At 40.6% G+C, this 12,472-nt stretch overlaps 1 protein-coding gene across 5 annotated transcripts in view; it reads left to right on the forward strand.

Moving 5' to 3' along the window:
• Positions 1-12,472, forward strand: part of LRP5 (LDL receptor related protein 5) — a 129,133-nt gene that overhangs the window by 94,265 nt on the left and 22,396 nt on the right. For all 5 annotated transcript variants that reach the window (XM_039728323.1, XM_039728324.1, XM_039728325.1 and 2 more), the window contains 4 exons: positions 7,078-7,294; positions 8,761-9,050; positions 11,050-11,276; positions 11,592-11,776. In XM_039728323.1, coding sequence (XP_039584257.1) covers positions 7,078-7,294; positions 8,761-9,050; positions 11,050-11,276; positions 11,592-11,776 — 919 coding nt within the window. The remainder of the gene's footprint in view (positions 1-7,077; positions 7,295-8,760; positions 9,051-11,049; positions 11,277-11,591; positions 11,777-12,472) is intronic.

Below are 12,472 nucleotides of genomic sequence, written 5' to 3' on the forward strand. Positions count from 1 at the left end.
GAATATGTTATGATTCTCCAGGGCAGTGCTAAGAAGTTGAGTTCTGAGCAAGAGGTCCCACTGTGCTGGACAAAACACCAGCAGCTGAATCTCAGTTTGCTGTGGACAGAGGCTGACTGCAGGAGACCTGGCATTGTAAGGCCTCTGGAGGGGGCATGACTCCACCAGTGTTTCTCAATCAATTGTTCAGGAACCTCTCATTGGCTGTCACATAAAAGATTATTTTTGAAAAAAACCACTAAAACCCACGTATTTTGGGGTAAGGAAACAAAAAGGATTTAAATAGCAGTAGTACATACTGCGTTTATCTTACTTGGTATTTCAGTGCAAGTTAATGGTAACGTTGGACAGGAGACAGGTTTTTTCTCTGGAAAGATTGACCAGTATTGGTGCCACTTTTTGTGTCAAGATCTATTGTATCTGCTGTTTTTGGCATCCTTTTGACTTTTTAAGAAATTCCAGTTGGCTGCTGAAATTGCTGATTGGTTTTTTGGACTCAAAAGTTTACCACAAATTTTTTTTCATATCACACTCATTGTGTTTGTCTTCATGTCTTTCCTCCATGTTGTACATATACATTATAGATGGCCTTGCAGTCCCAATATCACCAGCAGAAGAACAACGTGGTAGATATTTATGTGGTGTGCTATTTCCACAGACTTCTAGCGGTCTGTTGAGTTGAGAACATGTTTGCATTTGGAAAGGAGAGAAGATGTTACTGAATTATTCCAGTCCCTTGGAAGAAATGGGAAATCAGGAGAGAAGCTGGGAAAAATTAAGATACATGAGTTTAAAAAATACTCCTGTGAAAGGTTTAAATTCTTCTTCACCTTTCCCAGGCTAGTTATCTAGAAGTTGGAAAGGCATTATTGTTTTCATAATGGGTGTTAGCTAAATTTCAGAGTTGTTGCATTCCCCTTTAAACTCACTGTGGTCAGAATTTGAGAATGAAAAAGTATTTCCAGAAGGTAAATTTCCCTCAGGTGTGTTAAATAAGCAGCTTCTACTAAAAATAAAACTGGAATACTAATTCAGTAGTTTCTGCATACTTTAGGGGCTAGCCACCAGTTGCCATAAATTATTTGTGTGTTTAACTTTTTCCCCTTTTAAGTAGTTTTTAGCATGTGATTGTGCTCCTGCCTATGAGAGGTAAGTTACAGAATTGACCAGCTGCACCCTTAATCCTCTGATATCCTGTAAGCAGAAAAAAGTTCTGGAAATGTCAGGCTGATGTAACTCATGGAGAACATTAGCTACTCCTAGAAGAGGCTTATGAAACATAAGCAGGTTCAAAATCACAATGATGTTAACACAGCCTTTCCAACAAGGAGTTCATCCAACTATCAGTGTCTGCTAGAGCCTATTTCATGTGCTTGCATTTTGGAAAGTCTGTCTGAAAATGCAGTACTCTCTGTGGAGCTAAAAAGATGTTGTGAAGTCCTAAGAGAACACTAGGTGTGATGGTGATTTGATATGGAAAAATATGAACAGATCAACACTGCAAATAAATAACTGCTTCACATGGTGATAATATGAGCACAAGGATAAGAATATGTTTTGTTCATAATATTCCCAGAGAAAATGGGAGATCACTATGAAGTATCACTTTTTATTCTGTAGATTTTTATTCTGTTGCATTTGTCATATTTGTAGGTGGTTGTGTTGGTTTGTGGGTTATTAACAAGTCACTACTTAACTATCTTACATTCATTTATAAGTGTAGATTTTATTTTGCATGAGTCAGAACAAAGTAATAAAGAAAATATGTTGGAGTTGTTGCCTTTGGAGCAAAGTTGTAGAGTATTCTGTCAAGAAGCTGACATTGCTAGATTATAGAGAATTTTGTAAGGCTGTCAGAAAAATGTTTGAGTGTGGGCTCTGTTACCAATGGCTATAATTTGGTATTTCACACCACCCCCTTTGCTTTGCCTGCCTAAGGACTGGCACGTCTGCCCTGGCAGCTGTGGCAGACCTCCACCACAGCTTCAAATGAGAGCCCAGCGTTGGGGATGGTTTGCCACCACTTCTGTGCTTTATTCTAGGAGACTGCAAAGGTACTTCTGAAGGAAGATTATTTAAAAAAAAAAAAAAAAAAGAGTATTGACATCCAGTGATCCTCTTTGGAATTTTCTTTGCTGAGCATCTCAAAGTGGCTTTTGTATTATGAGTAAAAATACGGCCCATCTGTGTAGCCAATAGAGAAGTATGTCGAGATGCTGTGTCTTCAGCAAGGTAAAATGACAAATGAGAAATGTCTCTTAAAGAAAGGAAAAGAATATGAGAGAAGAGGGTGGTGGTGAGCCACTATGTGTATTTGCAAACAACAAATGGTTATTCACAGTTCAGCAGGGGTGTTGCACTCACAGTGTTCTAGGGATTCATTCTCTGTGTTCTCTTGGTTCAGAGCTTGCTCTCAGTGTAGGTGGGTGGTGATGGTTTGGAGCTGCAACCAACCAAGCAATGTAAGAATTCAGAAAATAATGATATAGATCTATGCCATCATCAAAACTTGTCTAAAAGAAGAGCCACAATAGTGCATGTAGGACTAATCCATGAAATGTAGTAGCAATAGAAACCTGATCAGTGGTGTTTATGAGGCAGCTTTTACCAGGTAGCCAAAATATTGTCGAGTGGGACAGAACTATGGACAGCAATGAGGAACTGCTTTACAAATTCTTCAGTATCCTCAAGTGTTGGAGGCAGCAGTTTGCTAAGAGGCTCAAGCAGCCCATCTTTGTGGAAAATGACCAGATATGTCTGTTGTCCATCCATCTCTTCTCTTTTGATATATGGGTTCTGTTACTGTTTGGTTGAATGTTATTCCCTTCTCTGCTTGCCAGTATTTGCCAATACATGCCTGACATGAAGCCCCTTCAGACATTTAAAAAAAAAAAAAAAAGGTGTTCCCTTTTATCCCAAAGCATTGATGAAAGGTGGCTATGTTTCAGCTGTTGGAAATATTAATGAATGGCTTACACTCAGCTGAATATAGACTGTGGTATAGACTGCTCACAGCTGCTTCACTCTTCTCTTTTTGGGGCAGGCTTCTGTACCCATAGGAGTTTTCTATGTCATTCCATTTTTCTTTGTCTTTTTCTTTCCCTGCTACCTACCTGATCTGTCTCACAAGTTCCTTCTTGATTGAGAAAAGGCTGGGTATGTTCACTTGAGGTGCCATTCCAGAGTCTGCTGGTGAAAATCCTTGGAAGCCATTCAGAGAAGGGTTGAGGTTGGAAGGGAGCTCTGGAGCTCAGCTGGCCCAAGCTCTGCTCTAGCAGGATCACCTGGAGGTGGGTGCTCAGGGCCATGACCAGATCACTTTGGAATAGCTCCAGTGGTGGAGACTCCACAACCTCCTTGAGCAGTCTGTTCCAGTTCTGAGGCACCCTCACAGCAAAAGTGCAGCTTTCCACAAGATCTGCCAGACTGACAGAGCTACAAGCCCAGCACAAGTCTCCTGAACGTGCCAGTCGTGTCATTTTACTGTTGCCAACCTGCTATGTCTGCTCACGTAGTGATTTAGCTCAGCCCAAGAATTGATTTCCATTTGACTACATCTTTGTCTTTAGCAATCAAATAAATTTTGTTTTATCTTAGTGACTGAAATAGAGGGGTAAGGTCTTAGAGGTCTCTTTGTTGTTCTGTCAAAAGATGTCCTGTATCTATGCTGAATAGCTGTTTTTTCATAGGTGCACCTGAAATACAGCTTGACTACATGAATCATGCTGATGTGTAGAATTTAATTGCATTGTTTTACTTTAATCTTCTTCAAAGAGCCAAGAGCTTTTGAGTGTTATATTTAGAAATATTTGTAAAATCATTTTGCATACATTGCAGCAGCATCTAAAAAAAAAAATTCACACCTTGCCACCTTCATGTGTTTTTTGTGTAATTCAGTTCATTAAGGCGTTTGATGTTGATTTCACTTTGCCCACAACAGATTTTAGCTGAGCTTGGCAAGGCCTCATTAGGACATTTGTCATTGAAGTCTTGAGACTAATCAGGGGCTTTCAGTGTGTGACGCTGTTCAAGGGGAGCTTTCAGTGTTTCATGTGTAAAGCACAACACATTTAGTGTTTCATTTATCCTTTGAGATCCATTTATCACTTACAGAGAGGGAAAGAAAACCCTGAGTAAAGCCTGTTCTAGTCAATTTGTGCTAAATTACAAGGATTGCACCTTAAAGTCTTCCTTTTGTATGCAGTCAGCAGATCTTAGTTGTCAGATATGAAAAGATGAGTTAATATGGTATTTTATTACCTTTTCTTGTCTTTCCTCCATGTTGTACATGTACATTATAAAGGTTCTTGCAGTCCCAATATCACCAGCAGAAGAACAACCTGGTAAATATTTACATGAACTATTTCCACAGACTTGTAGTGGTCTGTTGAGTTAAGAAGATATTTGAATTTGGAAAGGAGACGGTAAAGATATTATGGGATTAATGCAGTCCCTTTGAAGAAATGGGAAGTGCTGATTGAATAGCAGGAGTTGTGCTTTTGCCCATATTGTGAGGCCTGTTTGTAGATTTTTGCTTTGAATCCTTGTGGTTTCATTTGATATGCTGGGGTGGAGCATGGATCTCTGGGAAGGTAGATGGCAGCAAAATTTGAAATAAAGACTGTATACATGTACCTGTATTGACCTGCATGTGACACCTCCCTGTTCAAGCTTTGCCCTGGCTCCTACTGTGATATCTCAGGGAGAGAATTAGCATCTCCTGCTTGTTGCCTTGAGCTAACTACCACTTAGGGGGCTCGATTGCTCTCAGCTCAGAAAAATCCTCCAAGTCAGAGCTGCCCTTTCTGCTTCCAAGGGAAGCCTGCTTGGATTTGTAGGTGTTCTGCCCATAGTATTGGAAAGGAATGTTTGGGAGACTGAGACAGCAAATATTTATTCCATTATTTTCTTAGCCAAAATATAAGCTATTAAACATTGTATTGCTGTCTGATTCCACATTTTGGACCTCCTTTCCCACTATGTTAAACAGTGTGTAATTTGGGAGTGCTGCAGCAAGGTCTCACCAGTAAGGTCTCTCTTCTCTTCCCCAGGCTGAGCAACTCACTCAGCCTTTCCTCACAGCAGAAGTCTTGCAGCCTCCTGATGATTTCTGGGGCCCTCCTCTGGGCTGGCTCTCAGTCTCCCTGTCCTGGGACCCCAGGGCTGGCTGCAGCACTCAGGTGGGGTCTCCCCAGAGCAGAGCAGAGGGGGAGAATCACCTCTGTCCACTGCTGGTCGTGCTGCTTTGATCCAGCCCAGGGTATGAGTGACTTCCCAGGCCATGAGCACACATGGCTGGCCTATGGAGATTTTTTTCACCCAACAGCATGCTCACATCTTCAGCAGGGCTGCTTTTGATCCCATCATACCCCAGCCTGTATCAATACCCTGACCCAGGTTCAGCATCTTGCACTTGGCCTTGTTGAACCTCGTGAGATTCCTGAAGTTCCACAGCTTGGTGTTTTCTGCAACATCCACAGATGTGCATGGGTTTCAAGAAATGTGTCTGCATCCTTGGATTCAATCTTCACTTGTACATTTTAGTCAGCAGCTTTAGTATTTGAATTATACTTCTACTGTCCACTTCTGTAAAAGTAGCTGGAAATATGGAAGCTTCATCCTCCTCCTGCTGAGGCACTGTTGTGAGGGAAATGCTGTCCTGTTCACTGAGTGTGGCACCAGTTTGGCTCCAGCACCTGAGTATGTGTGACGAACTTTTGAACCTGCAGTATTGCCTGTGGGACTGATAGTGTTCTAAATAAGTGAGCATTTGGGGTTTGCCTGGACATGATGTAATGACATAATTGCAGAACCATTTGGCTTTTAACCACCAATACAGCTTTTTTTTTCTTTTTAATATACTGTATTTAGCTTAACAGAATAAAAAGATAATAATCTTTAGTCTCTGCTACTCCATCAAGTAAGTTGATGGGCAGATACAAAGCTCCCTTGAAACTTAGTTTGCAGGAATGCCAGTGTTATTTTTAACTGTCTCCAGCAGGAGGCTTTTTGTCTGGAAGGAGTCCAGAGGTGTGCGTTGTAGCCTCTGTTCACAGTCAGGGCTGTTACAGGGATGATTTTTGTGCAGGGCATGGGTGGGTGCAGTTGTGGCATAGCTGACTGCTCACCTCTGCTGTTTGGCTGGTGGCAGCTGGAAAATCCAGTGCATGTCCCTCCTGTGGGTTGGCCTCAGCTGGATGCCAGGTGCCCACCTAAGCAAGCAGCTCTGTCACTGCACTCCCCAGCAGGACTGGGGAGAGAAAGTGCAATGAAAGGCTTGTGGATCAAGATAAGGACAGGGAGAGATCACTCAGCAGTTATAGGCACTTATTTGCCATAGGCAAAACAGGCTCAGCTTGGGGAAATTACTTTCATTTATGGCCAATCAAATCAAAATGCATACTGTTTTCACAAATCTGTAGAGTATTGTAAAGTTTTAAAGTGGACATTTCATTCTTAAATTTATTTTTTATTATTTAAATATTTTTAAAATATTTTTTATTATTTAAAATAAACTTACTGAAATGTGTGTGTGAACTTACTGAAATTCTCATGCTTATTTAGAAAGATGTTATAATTGTCATTGGTCACGTTAAGAAAAATGATTTTAGGTGCTTCTGCTGTTTATTGTATATGAACAGGGCATTACATTTCTATTAAAGTTGTGGTAGAAGTGATGGTTGATTTTGACTGACAGCATTTAGGCATTTAATGGTTTAATATTACACTACAATAGAATTACACATATTTGTAATTAAAAACAATTATTGCTCAAACTCTTAGAAATTTAAAAGTTAGATCCTTAAATCACAAAAAAATAGAAGCACTGCACGGTGAAGGGAGCGTAATCACCTTCAAGGTATAGGTTTAATATGAGTCTGAATAAACAATTTCCAAATAATAGCAAAGAGGAGGCTATTTAAAATCTCAATCACAGATCATGGAAAGGACATGCTGGGAATATTAAGAGCTACTTGCATAGCAGTAGCTATTCAAAACCCAATTGATATTGCTGTTTTAATTGTACCCATATTAGAGAATATTATTTTTCCCTTTTTTTTCTTTGGGCATCCACAGGTCATAAACGTTGACGGAACAATGAGGAAAACCCTCTTAGAAGACAAGCTTCCACACATATTTGGGTTCACACTGCTGGGGGACTACATCTACTGGACTGACTGGCAGAGAAGAAGCATTGAAAGAGTTCACAAGATAAAGGCCAGCAGAGACATCATTATTGATCAGCTGCCAGATTTAATGGGCCTTAAGGCAACGAGTGTCACCAAGGCATTTGGTAAGCATGGGCAGCATAGCATGGGTCTGTAGGAGTCTTTATATGGCCTTGCTTTCATTAAGCAGCTGTTGATCCCTTGTAATTGGAATAACTGTGATCTGATGGGTTTGAAAGGAAAATGACACCTATTGTTTCTAAAGCTGGGAAAATACAGTGTTGCAAAAGAAGTTGCTTCCAGTTTTTAGTGACGTAAATCTTCCAGAGTTTTCACTACACTCTGAATTTTTATGAGGATTTTATTGCTCTGTGCTACAGGAATCATTATTCTCACAGAAATGCTCTGTTTCTTGCTGCTGTTTCCTTCCAGAGCAAAGTCCCATGATGTCAGCAGAATGCTTTTCACTGTTGGGTGGGATAGGCACAGTCAGTCACCATTGCAGTGCTGCCCCAAAGCATGTGGCACTTACATATTAACTCTTAACATCTCAGTTGTACCTAAATCTTAACAACTAAAACTTGCTCTTAGCAAAGTATCAGCAGCTGGATCTCCATGTCCTTCCAATGCATCTCTGAAAGGTGGAGCCAGTGTTTGAGGTCCTCTGCTGCACTGTGCAGCAAGTGTGTCACAGGACCTCCTGGCCTCAGTGCACCACAGGTTTTGCAGCTACCTGGAACACCAGAATTTGGGCATAGCAATAAACAGATTCATTAGTCAGCTGTTAAAATTACTGAGGAGAGTCACAATGGAGTAATGGCATCAGTCTGAAATACGTATGCCCTAAAATAGGGAAAATGAAAAGAGCCCTGGTTGAGACTGAATTTCTTTTGTGTGTGTGGCAACATTCTTAAAATACCTAAATCCTTGGTTCCAGCAGATGGAGAGAGGCACTCATTTATGTGTTGGTCCTTACTTTCCCCTACACATTCCATCCCCATCACATGAAAAAATAAGTGTGAGATTGTGGTGATCTTGTTGGAAGTGCTTCTGCTAATGACTCTTCCCAGCTTTAAATTAAACAGGTGGGAAAGAACTGCAGATATCCAGCTCTTTTCTCACCCTTTTGTATCACTGAACATTTGTAAAAGCTGGTGGTTTCAAAGAGATACAAAGGTGGAGTACTTGGTGAAAAGTAGCTAATTAATTATGTGTCTTCAGTGAACGAATTTAATCTTTGAGGAGACAAGAAGGATCTGTTTGTAGATGGTATTTGTACAATAGGAGGGATAGGTCCAGCTTTGCAATCCTGGTAATCCTGAGTAGACGGGAAGAATCCACTTGGAGTGCCCTTTTTTTTTTTTTGTTTAAAGAATTCCCTGCTGACAACTCATAGTTAACTTATTTTGGAAAATTATACAGTGTTTTTGCTCAACCTCCTGTGCTCCTCTCTCCCTTTTACCTTCACAATGCACTAATATGTGTTTCCTTTTAGTTGTTGGGGGTTTTTTGTTTGTTTTTTTTTAAGGAACTAATTCAATGCACTAATACCTGTTCTGGTTTGTTGTTTTGTTTATTTATTTTTTCAAAGGAACTAATTCATGCGCAGAGAACAATGGAGGCTGCAGCCATCTGTGTTTCTTTACACCTCAGGAGGCCAGGTGTGCCTGTCCCATTGGCCTTGAGCTGTTGAGTGACATGAAGACTTGCATCATTCCTGAAGCCTTCTTAGTTTTCACAAGCAGAGCAGCAATTCATAGGATTTCCCTTGAAACCAATAATAATGATGTTGCTATTCCTCTTACTGGAGTCAAGGAAGCATCTGCTCTGGATTTTGATGTCTCTGATAACAGAATCTATTGGACTGATGTTAGTTTGAAGGTATTACTGACGTGTGAATTCCTTGAATATAAAGCCACAGAGCAGTTACTTTGATCTAACAAAGGTCTCTGTTACATGATCTGTCCTGCAGTTGCCAGTGTTGTCATTGAATTGCATCCAAGGAGACCCTTGGAGATGAAGACAGTTGCGTTGCTGAATGCACAGCAGGGTGACAGGCATCTTCCTGCTTCAAATAAAAATCCAGAGTGGTGTCTGCTCCTACCAAATGCCTAAATCTTGGATGCTGGATGTGTTGCATCCATATATGTATCTGCTGTAGAAAAGCTGAGTTTATGTCAGAGTAGAGTAATTTAAACACTGAGCTCAGCAGCCCCGTGAGTTTTCTATCCTCTTCCAGTTTTGACTTGGAAGACAATTGTACTCAGTATTAACATTTGACAAGTGAACTTTGGATTGTTTGCTGTTAGTCTGTGGCTTCAGCTTGGCACAGAAAAAGCCAGAGAACCTGTCCAGTCTTCTCCACACTGTGTTAAGGGCCCACCTGCCCCCAGCTCTCTCTCAATGTGTTCCCCAGAACACATTTCCTGTGATGTTTGGTACACATCCAGGTGTGTGCTAAAGTCAGGGCTGTGCTCTTCATCAGCGTTACTTGGCCTTTTGAAGTGAACCTAGTATTTGGTAGAAAATAACAGATTCACTTCACTGGAATTAAATTATTCTGTTCAGACTCTTAATAGGTTTTCCAAGAGCAATCAGAGTTTCCTTGCCCGTGTGCCCAAGCCATAACATGGCAAAGCTCACTTCTGGAGCCTGCAGGGCTCGGGCAGTTTCCGTGGCCTCTCTGTGAGCACTAATGAGGGCTGTGCTTCAGAGTGAGCAGTGCTGCTTGTGCTCTGGATCCCGTTCCTTCAGGAAGAGTGCCAGTGTAATAAATTAGTGCACTGCAGACACAGTTGCTAAATAAATCTCACACAGGCACGTGGAGAGCAGGAGTTATGGGCATCTTAACCATTTGTACTGGAAAGCACATCACTTCAGCTGCATCAGTAAATCTCAGTCTCACTCTGTGCAGGAGTGGAAAACTTGTTTGTTACCTCCCAAATTTTACAGCATACTGTATTTTCATATACATACCAGGTATCTTCCAGCACCTCTGGGTTGTCATTCCCCTTGTCCCATACATCTAGCTGCTTAGGAGCAGGTATTATAACTTCAGAGCTCACAGTGATCTCCCTTTCCTTGAGTGCCCACCACTTCCCTGGTCTCTGTGTGCCTCTGGTTATATGAGTGTAGTATTTGCAAAAACTACACAATGTGATTTCAGGGTTTGACATTTACCTTTAAAAGTGTAAAATGTCTCTGACCCTTACACATCCATGTATCAAACTATTAAGAGATCAATAGCTGAAATATTGGCAGGCTTGTAGACTGATAGCTGAGTGTTGATAAGCAAGGGTGGGTATTTGGTCCTGGAAGTTACTATTTATTTACCTGGGGCTTGTTTCTGTGCTGTTAGCAGTGACTTAGTGATATGTGTGCAGTCCTTGCCCTATGACTTATTTTGTTGAGTGTGCATAACTAAAATGTAAATGGGATCAGTAGATGTGCTCTGATGTAAACGTGCTCCAGGTGGCTGATTATGAGAAACAATTTAATTTAGATGCCACTGGGATGTGTTTCTGAGACTTAAAACATTACAGGGAGTTAAATATTTTTTTTAAAAACCAGCTTCTTGTGTGCAAATAGAAGAGAGGGAGAGGTGTCAAGCTACATACTGCTTTCTGAAAATCATGTCCTTTTCAGATGTCTTGGCCATCAGAAACCACAGAAACCACTAGCTTTCTGAAAATTCAGGTGTTTTTCTCCTGAGAATTTCTGTATTTTTTGACAACAGAAATTAGTTGTTTAAAAAGTAACAATGACTGGGGTTTTTTTGTACTAATTTCGTTTTGTACACCAAACTTCATGATAATTATTCCTCTTTATTTCACTGGGGTATCCATAAGCACTGTAACATTTTTACACCATTGTTTTCCAGACCATAAGCCGAGCTTTCATGAATGGGAGCTCTGTTGAACATGTGATTGAGTTTGGGCTAGATTATCCTGAGGGAATGGCTGTGGACTGGATGGGCAAGAACCTCTACTGGGCAGACACTGGAACCAATCGCATCGAAGTCGCCCGCCTGGATGGACAGTACAGGCAGGTCCTTGTGTGGAAGGACTTGGACAACCCAAGGTCTCTGGCTCTTGATCCCACCAAAGGGTAAGGGACTCTGCTGCTTTTCAAAGCTTTGTGTGGGTGTTCTTGTACATAACAAGTTATTTGGCACAACTCTGTTTCTTCAGAGTCTTTGAAAAGGCAATAAACCTTCCACAATACTATGGGTTACAATGAAAAATTAATAATTGTCAAAAATATTATTCTGCATTTGTGCAAAAAAGGAGTATTGTGATGCTGCACATAACCATGTGGGTTTTTTTGGTTTGTTTTTTTCAAGTGCTGCAAAGAAATTTAGAAAGGCAAAGCATGCAGCTATACCTGGCTGATGTCCTGTTTTTGTTGCACTTCTCACTGCAGATACATGTACTGGACTGAGTGGGGAGGCAAACCCAGGATCGTTCGAGCCTACATGGATGGGACAAACAGCATCACGTTGGTGGACAAAGTGGGGCGTGCCAATGACCTCACTATTGATTATGTGGACCAAAGGCTCTACTGGACTGATTTAGACACAAGCATGATTGAGTCATCAAATATGCTGGGTAATCTAATGTTATATTACACCAGCCAGTACAGAAATGTGCACTGGCCGTAGTAAAGTAATTGAATAATAAGAAATTTGAGCAATATAACTGATAGTAAATATGTGTGTATATTTTCTTATAAAAGGAAACAGAGAGTTAAGTGTTTAAGAAAATTTTTAAAACCTTCATAAATTAATAACCATATGATGATCTATAATGGTGGTGAGATAAAATGTCATTTCTCTCTGTTGGTGTGAAACTGTCTGTGTTGTACCAAAGCAGAGATGGCCTCTGAGTTCTCAAAGTGAGGACAGCTTACAGGTTCATTATAAATTATCCCTGACATTTTAGCCTGAACACTAATATTCTGTTGAAGTACTATTTCTTATTTCTGGCTTCAGTTGTATTAATTCTAAACCAAAATACTTCTTGCATGTCTTGGAGGCAGAAAGGTTTTGCAGCTACTACTGCAGTGTGTTTCAGGTACAACTTCACACATTCTCATGTTTTCCATTGGAATTTCATTTATACATACAAGGGGTGTGCTGTGATTGACAATATACATAATTTCACTGCAACTAGGTTGTTTGTTTGGTTGGTTTTTTTATTCCATGGAAAGATACTTTTAGAAAGTGGGGTTTTTAAAGGTGTGATTGTGTATGCATATCTTCAGAATTCTGAGGTTCTGAAGTTACTCCACCAGAGAATGCCACC

The sequence above is a fragment of the Passer montanus genome, unplaced genomic scaffold (assembly GCF_014805655.1).
Source record: "Passer montanus isolate IOZ18808 unplaced genomic scaffold, ASM1480565v1 scaffold65, whole genome shotgun sequence".
Taxonomy (NCBI): domain Eukaryota; kingdom Metazoa; phylum Chordata; class Aves; order Passeriformes; family Passeridae; genus Passer; species Passer montanus.